This window comes from Dromiciops gliroides, chromosome 2 (assembly GCF_019393635.1).
Source record: "Dromiciops gliroides isolate mDroGli1 chromosome 2, mDroGli1.pri, whole genome shotgun sequence".
NCBI classification, from domain to species: Eukaryota; Metazoa; Chordata; class Mammalia; order Microbiotheria; family Microbiotheriidae; genus Dromiciops; species Dromiciops gliroides.
In genome coordinates this window covers 548,426,973-548,440,911 of record NC_057862.1, presented here as the reverse complement: position 1 = coordinate 548,440,911, position 13,939 = coordinate 548,426,973, and the positions used below count along the sequence as shown (strand labels likewise).

Below are 13,939 nucleotides of genomic sequence, written 5' to 3'. Positions count from 1 at the left end.
AAATTTTCATTGGTCTGCTGTTTTCTCTGCCTGTTCATCTTGCTGGCCTATTTTTTGGCTTTTAACTCCTTCTTATAGTGGAACCCTGCCCAGGATGCACTGTCCCAAGCTACAGGGGGTCCCAGGTGATATGATTTAATGAGAGGTTTGTTCTCAGCCCACCTGGCCTGTAAGTAACCATGGCCTGCTTACTCTTTAACCCAGAAGCAGAAATCTGATTGAAATCTGATTCTCTATGGTCAGAAGCTAGGCATGCCTCTGCCCCCCCCCCCATTGGGTCACTGACACTTAAGTCAGCTTACTGGTTCAGGATATGGGCTCTCTGCCTTAGCTCCAGCAGAGACTGCAGCTATTTCCCCCTGGTCAACCACCCACTGGACCCCCTCACCAGTCTGTGAGCCAAGTTTCAGAAGTAGTAGCTGATGCTGAAGATTCTGAGGCTCTGGAGGTACGGCCTGCTTGGGGCTGGATCTGTGCAGCATGCTGCACTCCTCTCTCAGCCGGTTCCACAGACCTTCCCTGTAACCCTTTTAAGAAGTCTTTGGCTGGAAAATGCCTTTCCTCTGTTCTTTTGTGGGTTCTGTTGCTTCAAGAATTTTCTTATGGCATTATTTTGAAGGTATGTGGGTGGTTCGTGTTGGGAGCTCCAAGGGTCACATCCTTTCCTCCACCATCTTGGCTCCAACCCCCCCCCCCCCCTTGAGATACAGATCTCAAGAGTTAAAAGTATTATCCTCCCTCATAGGGATGTAAACAGTTTAACCTTATTGAACAACCTTCCCCCTCCCCCCATTTACCTCTTTACACTTCTCTTGAGTCTTGTATTTGAAGATCAAATTTTCTGTTCAGTTCTGGTCTTTTCTTCAGGAAACCTTGGAAGTCCCCTATTTCATGGAATGTCCATCCTTTCTTCTGAAAGATAATGATCAATTTTGCTAGGTAGTTGATTCTTGGTTGTAATCCATGCTCATTTGCCTTCAGGAATATCATATTCCAAGCCTTGTGATCCTTTAATGTTGAAGCTGCCAGGTCTTGTGCAATCCTGACTATGGCTCTATAATGTTTAAATTGTTTCTTTCTGACCGCATGTGGTATTTTCTCCTTCACCTGATAATTCTGGAATTTGGCTACAATATTCCTTGGAGTTTTCCTTTTGGGGTCTCTCTCAGGAGGTTATTTATGAATTCTTTCAATGATAATTTTATCCTTTGATTCTACAATATCAGGGCAGTTCTTCTTGATAATTTCCTGGAATCTGGTGTCTAGACTGTTTTCTTGATCATGGCTTTCAGGTAGTCCAATAATTCTTAGATTATGTCTCCTGGATCTATTTTCCAGGTCAGTTGTCTTTCCAATGAGGTATTTCACATTTTCATCTATTTTTTCAGTCTTTTTATTCTGCTTGACAGATTCTTAGTGTGTCATGGAGTCATTAGCTTCCATCTTCCTAATTGTAATTTTTAAGGCATTATTTTCCTCAGTAAGATTTTGTACCTCCTTTCCCCTTTGGCCAATCATATTTTTTAAGGAATTGTTTTCTCCAGTCAACTTTTGTGCTTCTTTTTTTTTTTCATTTTCTTTTCTGTGAGGCAATGAAAGTTAAGTGATTTGCCCAAGGTCACACAGCTAGTAAGTGTCAAGTGTCTGAGTCTGGATTTGAACTCAGGTCCTCCTGAATCCAAGGCCAGTGCTTTATCCACTTTGCCACATAGCTGCCCCCTTTTGTGCTTCTTTTTCCAGTATAACTCTCATTTCTCTCATTTCTTTTCCCATTTTTTCTTCTACCTCTCTCATTTGATTTTTTTTTTGAAGGGCAATGAGGGTTAAGTGACTTGCCCAGGGTCACACAGCTAGTATGTGTCATGTGTCTGAGGCCAGATTTAAATTCAGGTCCTCCTGAATCCAGGGCCGGTGCTTTATCCATTGTGCCACCTAGCTGCCCCTCATTTGATTTTTAAAAGCCTTTTTGAGCTCTTCCAAGAGGGCTTTTTGGTTTTGAGACAAGATTGTCTTTACTTGTAGGAATTTTGAGAAACTCATCTGAGTTTGTGTTTTGGTCTTCCCTTTCACCACAGAAGCTGTCGATGGTAAGGGTCCTTTTTTGTTTCTTACTCATATTGTAGCTTATTTTTTTAACTTATAAAGTTGAGGTCTGCTCCTGGGGCACAGGGGTCACTGTTGCAAGCTTCTTGTGCTGGGGGATAGGGGCCAGGTCACTGACTTTCTGTTCTGAGGCCTCTGTGACTTTTGGAATCCTCACCTCCCTGGGCTTGCTCCCTGTGTTGAGATGGCTTAGCTAAGTTGTGCCTATCGTTTGGGTGGTTCTCTAGCTGGCAGTTTGTCCTCCCAGCCAGGGATGGCAGGTCTCTTACAAATGGCCTGTTGTGCCACCAACTTTCTGAGCTGGGACAAAAGGGCCTTAGAGACTTATTTATGCTGTGTCCAGGAGCTTCCTGATGACCTGCCCAGATCCCCTCCGTGGAGTGCCACTTTCAGTTGGACTCAGTTGTGCTGTGCAGAGCTGCCCTCCCCCTTTTCCCAAGTGAGACAGACCTTTCCTGGAGTCTTCTAAATTATTTCAAGTAAGAGGATTGTGTATTTCTGTCTTTTTGTAGGTTCTGTAGTTCCAGAATTCGTTTAGAGGCTTGATTTAATGTTGTTTTTGAGGGAAACATGGGAGAGTTCAGGCCATTTCCTGGCTTCTCTCCACCATTTTCACTAGGAAGTCTTAGAAGTGAGACTCAAACCCTGGTCTTGTGACTTTAAGTCTAGGGCTCCTTTTACTACCGTGTCTCCACCCACTCAAATCCTGCTTCTAATGCTTACTACTGGTGCAGCTGAACCTTCCTGGGCCTCAGTTTACTAATCTGCAAACTGAGGTGTTTGGACTAGACTGTCTCTGGGGCTCTTTCCAGCTCCAGCTCTACCTTCCCATGTGCTGGGTGGAAAAGGGGCAGCTCTCTCTCACCTTGCATAATAGTACACTTTTCCCTTACACATTGTGACTCTCCCCATCTTAGTTTTGATATATCATGGGGCAACATAAAAAACTAAATAGGAATGTTTAGGGGGAGCTTTGTGGAAGCCACAGACCACATGCAAAGGCCAGGAGACATGGAAAAAGTTTAGAAATTCGGTAATGCATAAAATAGATGTATACTATTAAATAACATCAACCCAAATATTATAATAAAGTACTATAAACATCCCATGAAAAGAAAAAGAAAAAAAATCAGACTTCTTTGGTATGAAAGGAGGGCCAAAAAATTTTATGAGGATTTTCCAGATTGCTGGGGGTGGTGCCCCTAACCCCCACGGTTTGGAAGGGATAACTGTACTGCTTTTTGCCATTTGACAGATGATCAGAGTTTACTTGTGAGGTTAGGACCTAACCAGTGGCTGGGAGCCAGGAAAGAATTGCTCACAAGCCAGTCCTACCCACCTCTGGGATGCTGCCTCCCAAAGCAGATGCTGGAGAGTTGGTGGGATGTTGGTGGGATATGGTCAGGCCAAGTCAGGGAAAAGGAAGGAGGAGGTGGAGGAGTGGGGAGGCACACACAGGAGAGGGAGAGGGGAGCCAGGCAGGAGGACTGCCCTGCAGGAGGAGGTGAAACAAAGGGAGCAGGGAAGACTTAAAAGGCATCCCCAGGGAGGCTGCTGACACAAAAGGAATACTGAGTTCAAGGTCATTGGGAGCCAGAACTCTGGGTTCCTCTTCCTTCTAGAACAAGGCAATTTCCCAGTGCTTGATGTTGCCTGCCTAGCCTGCCTCCTAGAGTTGTCAGGAAAGGACTTTGCACATTTTATTGGGAGTGAGGAGAAGGGAACTTATTGAGTATTTTAAAATTTTTCATCCTGGAACAAATTCCAAAGAAAATTAATATTTCCATGTACTAAATAGAACAGAAAACTATATATAAAACTATGAATCTCCTTCATTCCATACAGCTTGCTTTTCCTTTAAAGTGTAAGGGGGGCAGCTAGGTGGCGCAGTGGGTAGAGCATGGGCCCTAGAGTCAGGAGTACCTGAGTTCAAATCTGGCCTCAGACACTTGACACTTACTAGCTGTGTGACCCTGGGCAAGTCACTTAACCATCATCACCCTGCCAAAACAAAACAAAACAAAATGTTGGACACAACTAAGACAATTGAATAACAACAAAAATAATTGTATCTGTTTGCTTCCTTAAATATTATTACCTTAGGGGATGTAGTTTTCATGTTCAAGCTAAATTTCTGATTGCTGTTTATTATGGGTGAAACAGGACCCCAAACTTTATATCCAAGGCTTAACTCCCTGTCTACCAAATACAAGTTCCACAATCCAAATAGCAATTTACAAAGAAACACATTTATCCAAACTAATAGAACAGAAATCAGAGACAGCATACATGGGAGAATATACACCAGACAATAAAAGAGCTTTCCATTGGCAGTGAGGTAACTCAGCCCACCAGAGAGAAAAAGAGAGAGAGATAGAGACAGAGACAGAGAGAGACAGAGAGATAGAGACAGAGACAGAGAGAGACACAGACACAGACACAGACACAGATAGAGACAGACACAGAGAGAAAGAGAGACAGAGCCAGACAGACAGACAGAGAGACAGAGACAGAGAGACAGAGAGAGACAGAGAGCCAGACCTCACCCAAGGGGAAATTCCTTAAAGTTGCTAGTGTAGCAAGTTGGGGTAGGAACACGATAGAGGCTGCCATCTTCTCTCTCTTATCGACTTCTTCCCAGAGTCTTTTTTCCTTCAGCAACCTGAAGTGGGATCGGTATCTCCCTTCTTCTTTCTCAAAGTTGGAATCCAGAAGCACCTGAAACAACTTCAAAGCCCAAATAGATTCAAGCAATGCCCAAAAAGCCCATAAGAGCTCCCCTTTCTCCCCCACTGCTACACCCTGCTCCTCATGCAAGTGCACAGCAGTGATCTCCATCAGGTAGGGGAGAGTTCTCTACCAATGGGCTTTAGGACTCCGGTTACATGAGCATATAATAAATTCAAGTAACTGTCAAAGTCATTTGTCTGTTTTATTCTGTTCCTTTTTAAAAAATGCTTCAGTGCCTCTCATTTCTTCCTTTTCATTTTTGCAATATCGCCCAAATCCCTCTTTTCTTCCCAACTCCCTCCTCCCCTCACCATAAAAAAGGAGAAACAAAACCATTTGACAAATATGCATAGTCAAGCAAACAACCCTGCACATTGATCACATCCAAAAATATGTGTCTTTCTTGCACCTTGTTTCCATCATTTCTTTGTTAGGAGGTGGGTAGTATACTTCATCACCAGTCCTCCAGAATTGTGGTTGATCATACTTTGTTAACTTTAAAGCATTATATAAATGTGAGTTATCGATGTCACTTTCATAGAATCACAACAAAAACTGATATTTGTGAAGCATTTTAACATTTGCATAACCTCTATGAACTTTGGGGATCGTTATGCCAACTTCCTCTCTCACTGGCAAGTTGAGTTCCCAGAGGGCAGCTAGGTACATCTTATCCTTCAGGATGCCAATGGTAACTCTGTAGAGTTGGATGATATCAGCTCAAGCCCCCATTCCAGTATGCTCTTCCCTGTATGGATCACCCTTCTGTCCTTCTATTGACTCAATGATTAACACACCTATCATCATTTTAACTAGTTGATTTCTCCTAAAAATTTATGTTAATTAATGTCAATTGACTTTTACAAGAAGATATTTACTAAAAAGATATAGCAAGAACAGAAGTAAAAAAAAAACATACTCCTGAATCAGGGGCACATTTTTCCTCTTGGTCCTTTAGGAAAGTGGGCTCAAACCTATAATAGTTATTACAAAGCATCCATCCCACCAAGTTTACTTCTGAATTCAACATAGCTACTGAATGAGCCCATCCCTTATAGGACATAGTGTCTCAGCTATCAGGTTGATCTTCCAAGTAGGTCTTTTTTAAGGGGTGAAAACAGGCTGTACTTTGGTATGGACTCCCATCACTGACACTTGGCTCCTCTGGCCTTTTGAAGTCTCACAAAGCCCAGTACCAAAGGAAAGAAGACACAAACAAGAGGCAGCTTCATCCCAGACACAGACTTGTCTAGGAGGCCATAAGTTCCACAGCTCAAGCCTGGCGGGAGGTGGGAAAGGTGCCCCGTCCTCTGACCCTCCAGAGCTCAGACAGCTGTCCTCACACTTCTGAACAGCAAGGAAAAGGGTGAATTTCTCTACTGGGGTCTTTTGTCAGCTCTTTCAATTGTGGTACAGCCAAAAGGTCCTTTCTTCACCAGGCAACAAGTGGATAGGAAACAGTCACATAATAACTTTATGTGCTCTGATGTGGAGAGTCAGCCCCCACCCCCCCGCCATGCTACATTGCCATGCGCCCCCAGAAATAGGTTCCAGAAGCAAGCTTCCTCACAAAGGCCGGCAACAGGCAGAACCCCATTGTGCATGCTCCCAGAATTCGAAATCCATTGGCCAATTCTCTTGTTAAATTTGCAAAACACTTTATACACAATTTTCTCAAGTAGCTGGCTGTCCAACTAAGCCCAATATGGAGGCAGGGTTTGATGGGGACAGAGAGGCAGGAGTGCAGGAGGCATGCCTTTCAGTGTCTGTGCACTGGTCAGTCAGTGAATGGATAAGCATTCATTAATCTCCTACTATGAACCAAGCACTGGGTTAAGCATCGGGGATGCAAAGAAAGGCAAATGAGGAATATGACTGTAATCCCTCTAATAAGGAATACAACAACAATGTAAAAAATAAAAAACAAACCCTATGTGCAGGATAAAATGAAAGCAATAGAGAAAAAGCTCTAGAATTAAGGGGGATCCAGAAAAGCTTCCTGTAGAAGGTAAGATTTCAGGTGAGACTTGCCAGGGAAGTGAGAAGGCAGAGAGGGGGAGGGAGAGAATTCCAGGCATGGAGGGGAGCCAGGGAAAATATCCAAAGTCAGGAGATGAAGGGTCTTGTTTGAGCATCAGCAAGGAGGCCAGTGTCATTGGACTGCAGAGTAGCAGAATACATTGGGGTATGGGGGAATGGTATCAATTGTGAGAAGACTCGAAGTAGGGGGAGGGGCAGGTAGTCAAAACAGCTATTTTTCCTGGCCCTTCCCAAATGAAAGAAAGAGAAGGACCAGGTTCACCATGCCCCTTTCCACCCCACCGGAAATGGTTGTCCCGATCTCTCCTCCTCACATCCACCAAGTAAAGCCATCCCATTTATCATGACCCGTTATGGCTCCAACACTAACCTGCTGTGTGAAATTGGGAAAGGCAGCCTGACCTCACCCTGCTGCCTCATATGTGAGATGAGGGATTTTGGATGCTCTAGTATCTGTAGCAGATTTTTAGACCTAGGAGGGATCCTTCCAGCCTGACTTGGCAGCAGAGGGCTCCTCTATGTATTGTCTCCTCCTGTTAGAATGTGAATTCCCAGAGAGTCCTACAATGACAGCCTTGCTTTTCTCTATTTGCCTTACCAGTTCTTTGCACAGAGTAGGCACTTAATAAATTTTCCCCTCACTCACTGATGAGGAAATTCAAGCCCAGAGAGGTTTAGCCAGAGGGCAAATGACTCGTCCAGAGTCACACAGCTGGGAAGTGGCAGAGCTGAAGGAGACTGACCATGGAAGCAGTGCTCCTTCCCCTCCACACCCCCTTCATCCAAGGTCCCAACATCCCCCACAGCTGCATCTGAGCCTAGGAGAGGGCCAGTCTAATTTTTAGTCCTGTTTTGATGCCTTACAGTTTCATTGATGATTCTTTTGGCTGAAATGAGTGGAAGGACCTGCTAGGCTGGAAATCTTTTTTTTTTTTTTCCTTCAGTCTACGTCTCAGTCAGTGGGTGTGTCCGGGTATAATATTTGAAGTGCTGCGTGCCAGGCAGAGTTGCTGCACAGATAATCGGGTCTAGGTGAGCTGCGGCAGAGGCCCCTGAACACACAAAGGGGATGGCATCTAAAGACTTCCCTCCCCCCACCACCTATGCAGCACCTGAAGTGCCCACAGGATTAGCCTTCTTCCTGACAATCCCGTATGCCTTCTTCATTCCAGAACTGGTAAGTCTCTAGACTTTCCTTTTCTGCATTAAGTCCAGTAAAGACAAGGAGCAACTGGGGGCAGGAGGGAGGGGAAGTATCAATCCATGAGACTGTGGCATTTAAAGCAAAGCTTGAGTGAAGAAAATGTTACAATATTGAGGGAAACTCTTTAAGTTTCTCAAGTTGCTGTTACTCTATTTCTTAATCAGGAAGCTGGTCTTGTTCTCACTTTAACTCTGCCCAGAAGCCAGACAGCTATATTGTCTCATAGGAATCAACTTAAAGTTAAAAAAACCAGAGGGGCACCACAAAATAGATTTCTTTATGAATTTCATGCCCACTTCCAGCAATGTTGGAGATGTGGGCTTTTAAAAGGCAAAGCCAATGGATGATGAATGTTAGGTACTGTGTTACTCAGCAGTCTGGATTTTTACAATTCATTACTGGTCACCAAAATAACCAGGATTCTGGTTAAGGCTTTTGACCCAAGGCTTTATATTTATGTCACTTCTTTTCCCCTTCAAGAAGCTATTTGTGGAATCAGAGATTTAGAGCTAGAAGGGACCGTGGAAGTTAGTTCAACCTCTTCATTTACAAATGAGGAAACTGAGCCTCATAGTGGTTAAGTCATTTGCCCAAGATCATATAGGTAATAACTGAGATTTGAAACCACGTTCTCTGATGCTTTTTCCCACAATATCATTCCACTGAGTGGCTTCTATCCATTTGGATCACTATTACACTCTTTTCCTGGGAGGAGGACAGGAAGGAAGGCATAGGAAGGGAGGGGGGAATGAAAAAAATGTTGACTGTGGAATCAGAGGATCTGACTGTGGTCGCTGGCTCTGTTCCTACTGCCTTGTGACAATGAGGCAAGACACTAGGCCTCGGTTTTCTCATCTGTAAAATGAGGGCTGGACTAGCTGACTTCTAAGACCTCTTTTGGTGGTTCAGGTACACAAAGCAGGAGGGAAAAATCCTTTCTTCCGGTGTTGAAGACATATTCTTTTTCTTTATTACTGACTATTCCTTATTCCTCTCTGTTATTATTATCTGACTTTGAACTTTGGCTTATGCATATTTCATGCAGCAGAATAAGCCGACAACACTGGTCATTAAAAAAAGTACTAAACCTAAGAAGAGCAACAAAAACATCGTATGTGAATCAGACACCATTTGAGAATGGTCCCCTACACTTATTTCTTGGTGTGGACAGTCACTAGGGAGGACGACCCATACCAAAACTAGGAAGAGAGAGCCATAACACACTCTATCAGTTGGCATGTCTTCAGTATCTGGGTAAGATATCTGCCAAACCCAATTCCAGCCCACTGCGAACATGGTTGGGATGAGATCAATTACCTGAGACTCAAGCCTTGTTACATTGGTTGGCTGAGTGGGAAGCCTTTCCCTTTTCCTAAAATTGGGCATCTCTGTCCCAAATGTGTTGTTCTTCAGTTGTGTCTGACTCTCTATGACCCCTTTGGGGTTTCTTTGGTAGAGATAATGGAGTGGTTTGCCATTTCCTTTTCTAGCTCATTTGACAGATGAGGAAACTGAGGCAATCAGGGTTAAGTGACTTGCCCAGGGTCATGCAGCTAGTAAGTCTCTGAGGCTAGATTTGGACTCAGGTCTCCCTGACTCCAGGCCTGGAGCTCTATCCACTGCTCCACCTAGCTTCCTGAGACTGAGGAAAAGAAAACAATATATATAGTTTCATTGATTCCAACCAGGACTTTTCACTTTCATACTTTCCTTTGTCCTGATTGAGCAAGAGGCTTCGGAAGTTGTCCAGGCCTTGAGTAACACCTCTAGAGGACCTATACAGAGAAGGAAACCAGGAGTAGTTATTTCGCAGGGGGCAGGGGGCAGGGGGCAGACTATGGAAGCCCCACCCAAAGAGTCTTTGTCAGGGCCTCCACTCCAGGATGAAGGGATCTCGGGCAGTTTGCCACATGAGTGACGTTTCAAATGCTCTTTGAGTTCTGTATTTACAACGGTAATGGTGCATTCATTGCCTTACCTTTGGAACTTTGAAGTTCCCTGAGTAAGCAAAACACGCTCTATGACATAAGGCTATGAAGGGATGCCAAGAAGATTGCACCTGATGTGTATCAAAGGTGAACATGAGATGGATGTGGATGGGAAATCATAGTTCTTGGGGAAATAATAATAATAGCCGCTAACATAATGTTTGTGGATAGAACATATAATAAAAACTCCAGAGGCATACAGGCCAGGGTCATTTCAGGATTTGAGGGTTGTAAATGAGTCTTCATCATCTTTATAATATAGGACAATATATATGTTACCATGAGAGGACAGAGACTAAGGAAAGTGAGTTTATAATGCAATAAGAGACAGCATAATACGGTAGAATGAACACTAACTCAGAGGTGAGAGGATGCGTGTTCAAAACATTACTCTGATGCTAAACTGTGTAACTCTTGGCAAATCATTTAACCTCCCTGGGCTTCCGTTTTCTCATATGCAAAAGGAAAGGGGAGTAATGAAAAAAGCATTTATTAAGTGCCTATTATGTGCCAGGTGCTGGGTTAAATGCTTTACAGATATTATCTCATTTGAACCTCACAACAAGCCTGGGAGATAGGTGCTATTATTATCCCCATTTTACAGTTGAGGAAACTGAGGCAGACAGAAGTTAAATCACTTGTCCAAGATTACCCAGGCAGGAAATACCTGAGTTCTGATTTGAACTCAGGTCTTCCTATCTCCAGACCCATTGCTCCACCCACTGTACCTCTAAGGCAGCAAGAAGTTGGATTAGATAACTTTGGAAGTCCCTTCTAGGGCTAAATCTATAATCCTATATTAAGGTTAAAGGTTAAAAGCAACCTTGATCTGATTACTAAAATGACAATAATAGCTTGTGTGTATATAACATACAAAGTATGTTTCTCCCTCTCTCAACAACCCTATAAGTAATGCAAGTAATTACTCTTTCCGTTTTATAGGTAAGAAAGTTGAGGCTAAGAGATATTGTGACTTATTCAGAGTCACCCAGCTAATAAGTATCAGAGTTGGGGCTTAAACTTGGGTCTTCTGACTCCGAGTTGAATGAGTTTGCTTAGTTTTTTCCTATTGGACACCAGTGCCTTAGATTTCTATTTGACAAAAGTCAGATGATGTGAAATGCTAAAGCTCACTGTCCGTCATTGTGAAAGATGTGTGGCTATCTGGATAGTACAATAACCACCGCGACCAGGTCTTTGATGGAGGTGGCAGGATGGGCCAGGCCTGTGAAGTCTGGGCCCAGGAATCCAGGCAGATACACCACATGACCCTCCAGAGTGGCCTAATCCCAGAATCTGCCCAGAGGTCTGTTCTTCTCCAAATGGACACACAGGAATATGAATACACAAAGCACACCTGAAACGGGGATGTCAAGCCAGGGGAAGAAGGGCAGGATGGATAGAAATATCTTTGATCACACTCTCAGTAGAGTTCAAGTTCTGGAGGACATGGGGTGCTCCAAGCTGGATTAGGGAAGGTTGCCAGTGAGAATCCAGGGGGCAGGTAGGAAGCTAGATAGCTAGATAGTTAGATGGCTAGATGGCTAGATAGCTGGATAGATAGATAGATAGATAGATAGATAGATAGATAGATAGATAGATAGATAGATAGATAGATAGATAGATAGAAAGATAGATAGATAGAAAGATAGATGGATAGATAGATCATGTATGTACAGTTATTTGCATCTTGTCTCCTCCATTAGAAAGTAATCTCCTTAGGGCAGCTAGGTGGTGCAGTGGATAGAGCACTGGCCCTGGAGTCAGGAGTACCTGAGTTCAAATCCAGCCCCAGACACTTAACACTTACTAGTTGTGTGACCCTGGGCAAGTCACTTAACCCCAATTGCCTCACTAAAAAAAAAGAAAAAAGAAAGAAAAGAAAGTAATGTCCTTGAAGGCAGGAACTTTTTTTGCCTTTCAGTGTTTAGAATGTGCCTTGAGGGTAGTCAGTACTTATTAAATGCTTGTTGATAGATTAGTTTTGTAACCCCAGGCATTTCACTTAACCCCTCTGTGCCTCAGTTTCTTCATCTACAAAATGCGGAGGAAGGGTGGATTTGATGGCCCTTAAGGTGCCTCCCAGCTCTGTGACCTAATGACCCAGCCACTGAGGGTCTAGAGTGTATACGACAGATAGAAAGAGGGACTAATGACAAACCAGAGAGAATGGTGTCCAGGAAAGCCAACAGCTCAGAAGATGCTGATGGTTGTCAAATATGCTAAGGACAGCTAAGTTTGGAACAAGAATTTTAAAAAGGCAGGGATGGTGGGTGCCTTGGGGCATGTGATGCAATACTAATAGATGACAGATAGGAAGGCAGGAACAAGTGTCTACTATGCACCAGGCACTGTGCTGTGTGCTTTCAAATATGATCTCATTTGGTCCTGACAACAATTCTGTGAGGTACAGGTGCTACTATTAGTCCCATTTTCTAGCTGAAAAACTGAGGCAACCAGAAGTTAAGCAACTTGCCCAGGATCGCTCAACTAGTAAGTGTGTGAGGCTAGATCTGAACTCGTCTTCCTGAACCCCAGCCAATACAATGTATCCACTATAACACCTTGATATGTCTATGAGGACAGATAGAGCCTCAGGCTTCACAGCTTCCACTTTGTTTCTATCTTCTCCCTCAAGAATGATTTTCAAGTTATGGGTTAGAGGTGCTTGATGGGGAGAGAGAAAAAAATGATTGAGGGAGTTTAAGTCCAAAGTAGGTGAGGAAATAGGAAAAATGTCACCTAAATTGCTTTAAATGAAACCAAGTCTTCAGGCCCTAACAAATTACATACCAGGATATTGTGATGTTTAAAATCTAAATCGTGTGATCGCCTTAAATTAGGAGCTTTAGAACCAGTCTTTGGGCACTGAAATTAAAGCATACAGGTATTCATATGGAGTTCAGAAAGCTAAGAAAAGGCCTATCTAGCCTAGAGTTCCAGCCTGGTGTGGTTCTTCCTCAAGTCCTCCACCATGAGCCTGCTTCAATCACGAACTCCTCGAGCAAACTGAGTGTGGAAGCTTTTTATAGGTGCAGAGGAGAGGTGGTCCTTTCACACTGCTTCAAGCTGATAGGTTAGTATCATCCAAATCCACTCCAGTTAAGTTCAAAGTCCTTAAGCTTCTGGGAACAATACCTTCTTAAGGACTAGCCAGGTGTGCTTACAATCTAGTTAACTTGAAGTAGGCTAATCAGCAGTCAATCACTCTCACTTAATTCAATCAGTTTAGATTAATCTCCAGGTGGGCCTTAGAGTATCTGCTAAATCCCATTATTTTATCACAATATGGAAAGAATTTGCATATGTGATTCCCAGACTCACTGTCAGTATGAGGAAAGCAATGAAAACAAGAAGGGAATGGGAGAAAGCAGGATGGCTTTAGCTTTGGGGCAGGTAGATGGTGCAGTGGATAGAGTACCAGCCCTGGAGTCAGGAGTACCTGAGTTCAAATCTGGCCTCAGACACTTAACACTTACTAGCTGTGTGACCCTGGGCAAGTCACTTAACCCCAATTGCCTCACTAAAAAAAAAATAATAATAATAAAACAAATAAATAAATAATGGCTTTAGCTTCAACTACAAAAGGTGCTTTGGAGGTGGGCTGTGATTAATCAAGCAACCGATGAGTCCAACAGCCCTGGTGTTTGATGCTTAACCATCACCCCAGCCCTTCCCCCCAATTCTGTCATTGGAAAATGAGTGCAAAAGATAGAGAAAGAAGAATGCAGGATAATAATAATAATAATAGTTTAAATCTTACAAAGCATTTTGTATACATTATCTTATTTGGTGTTCAAAACTACCCAATAAGTAGTATTATTATCTCTACTTTGTGAGTAAACTGAGGCTTAGATATAGTAAGTGACCTGCC

General features: G+C 43.3%; 1 protein-coding gene across 1 annotated transcript in view; it reads left to right on the top strand.

Annotated features, from left to right (window-relative positions):
- The window catches only part of MALL (mal, T cell differentiation protein like), a 73,368-nt gene that overhangs the window by 9,009 nt on the left and 50,420 nt on the right, over positions 1 to 13,939 (top strand). Inside the window, exon 2 of the mRNA XM_043989030.1 lies at positions 7,818 to 8,050. Within this exon, the coding sequence (XP_043844965.1) occupies positions 7,943 to 8,050 (108 nt within the window). The 5' untranslated portion in view covers positions 7,818 to 7,942. The remainder of the gene's footprint in view (positions 1 to 7,817; positions 8,051 to 13,939) is intronic.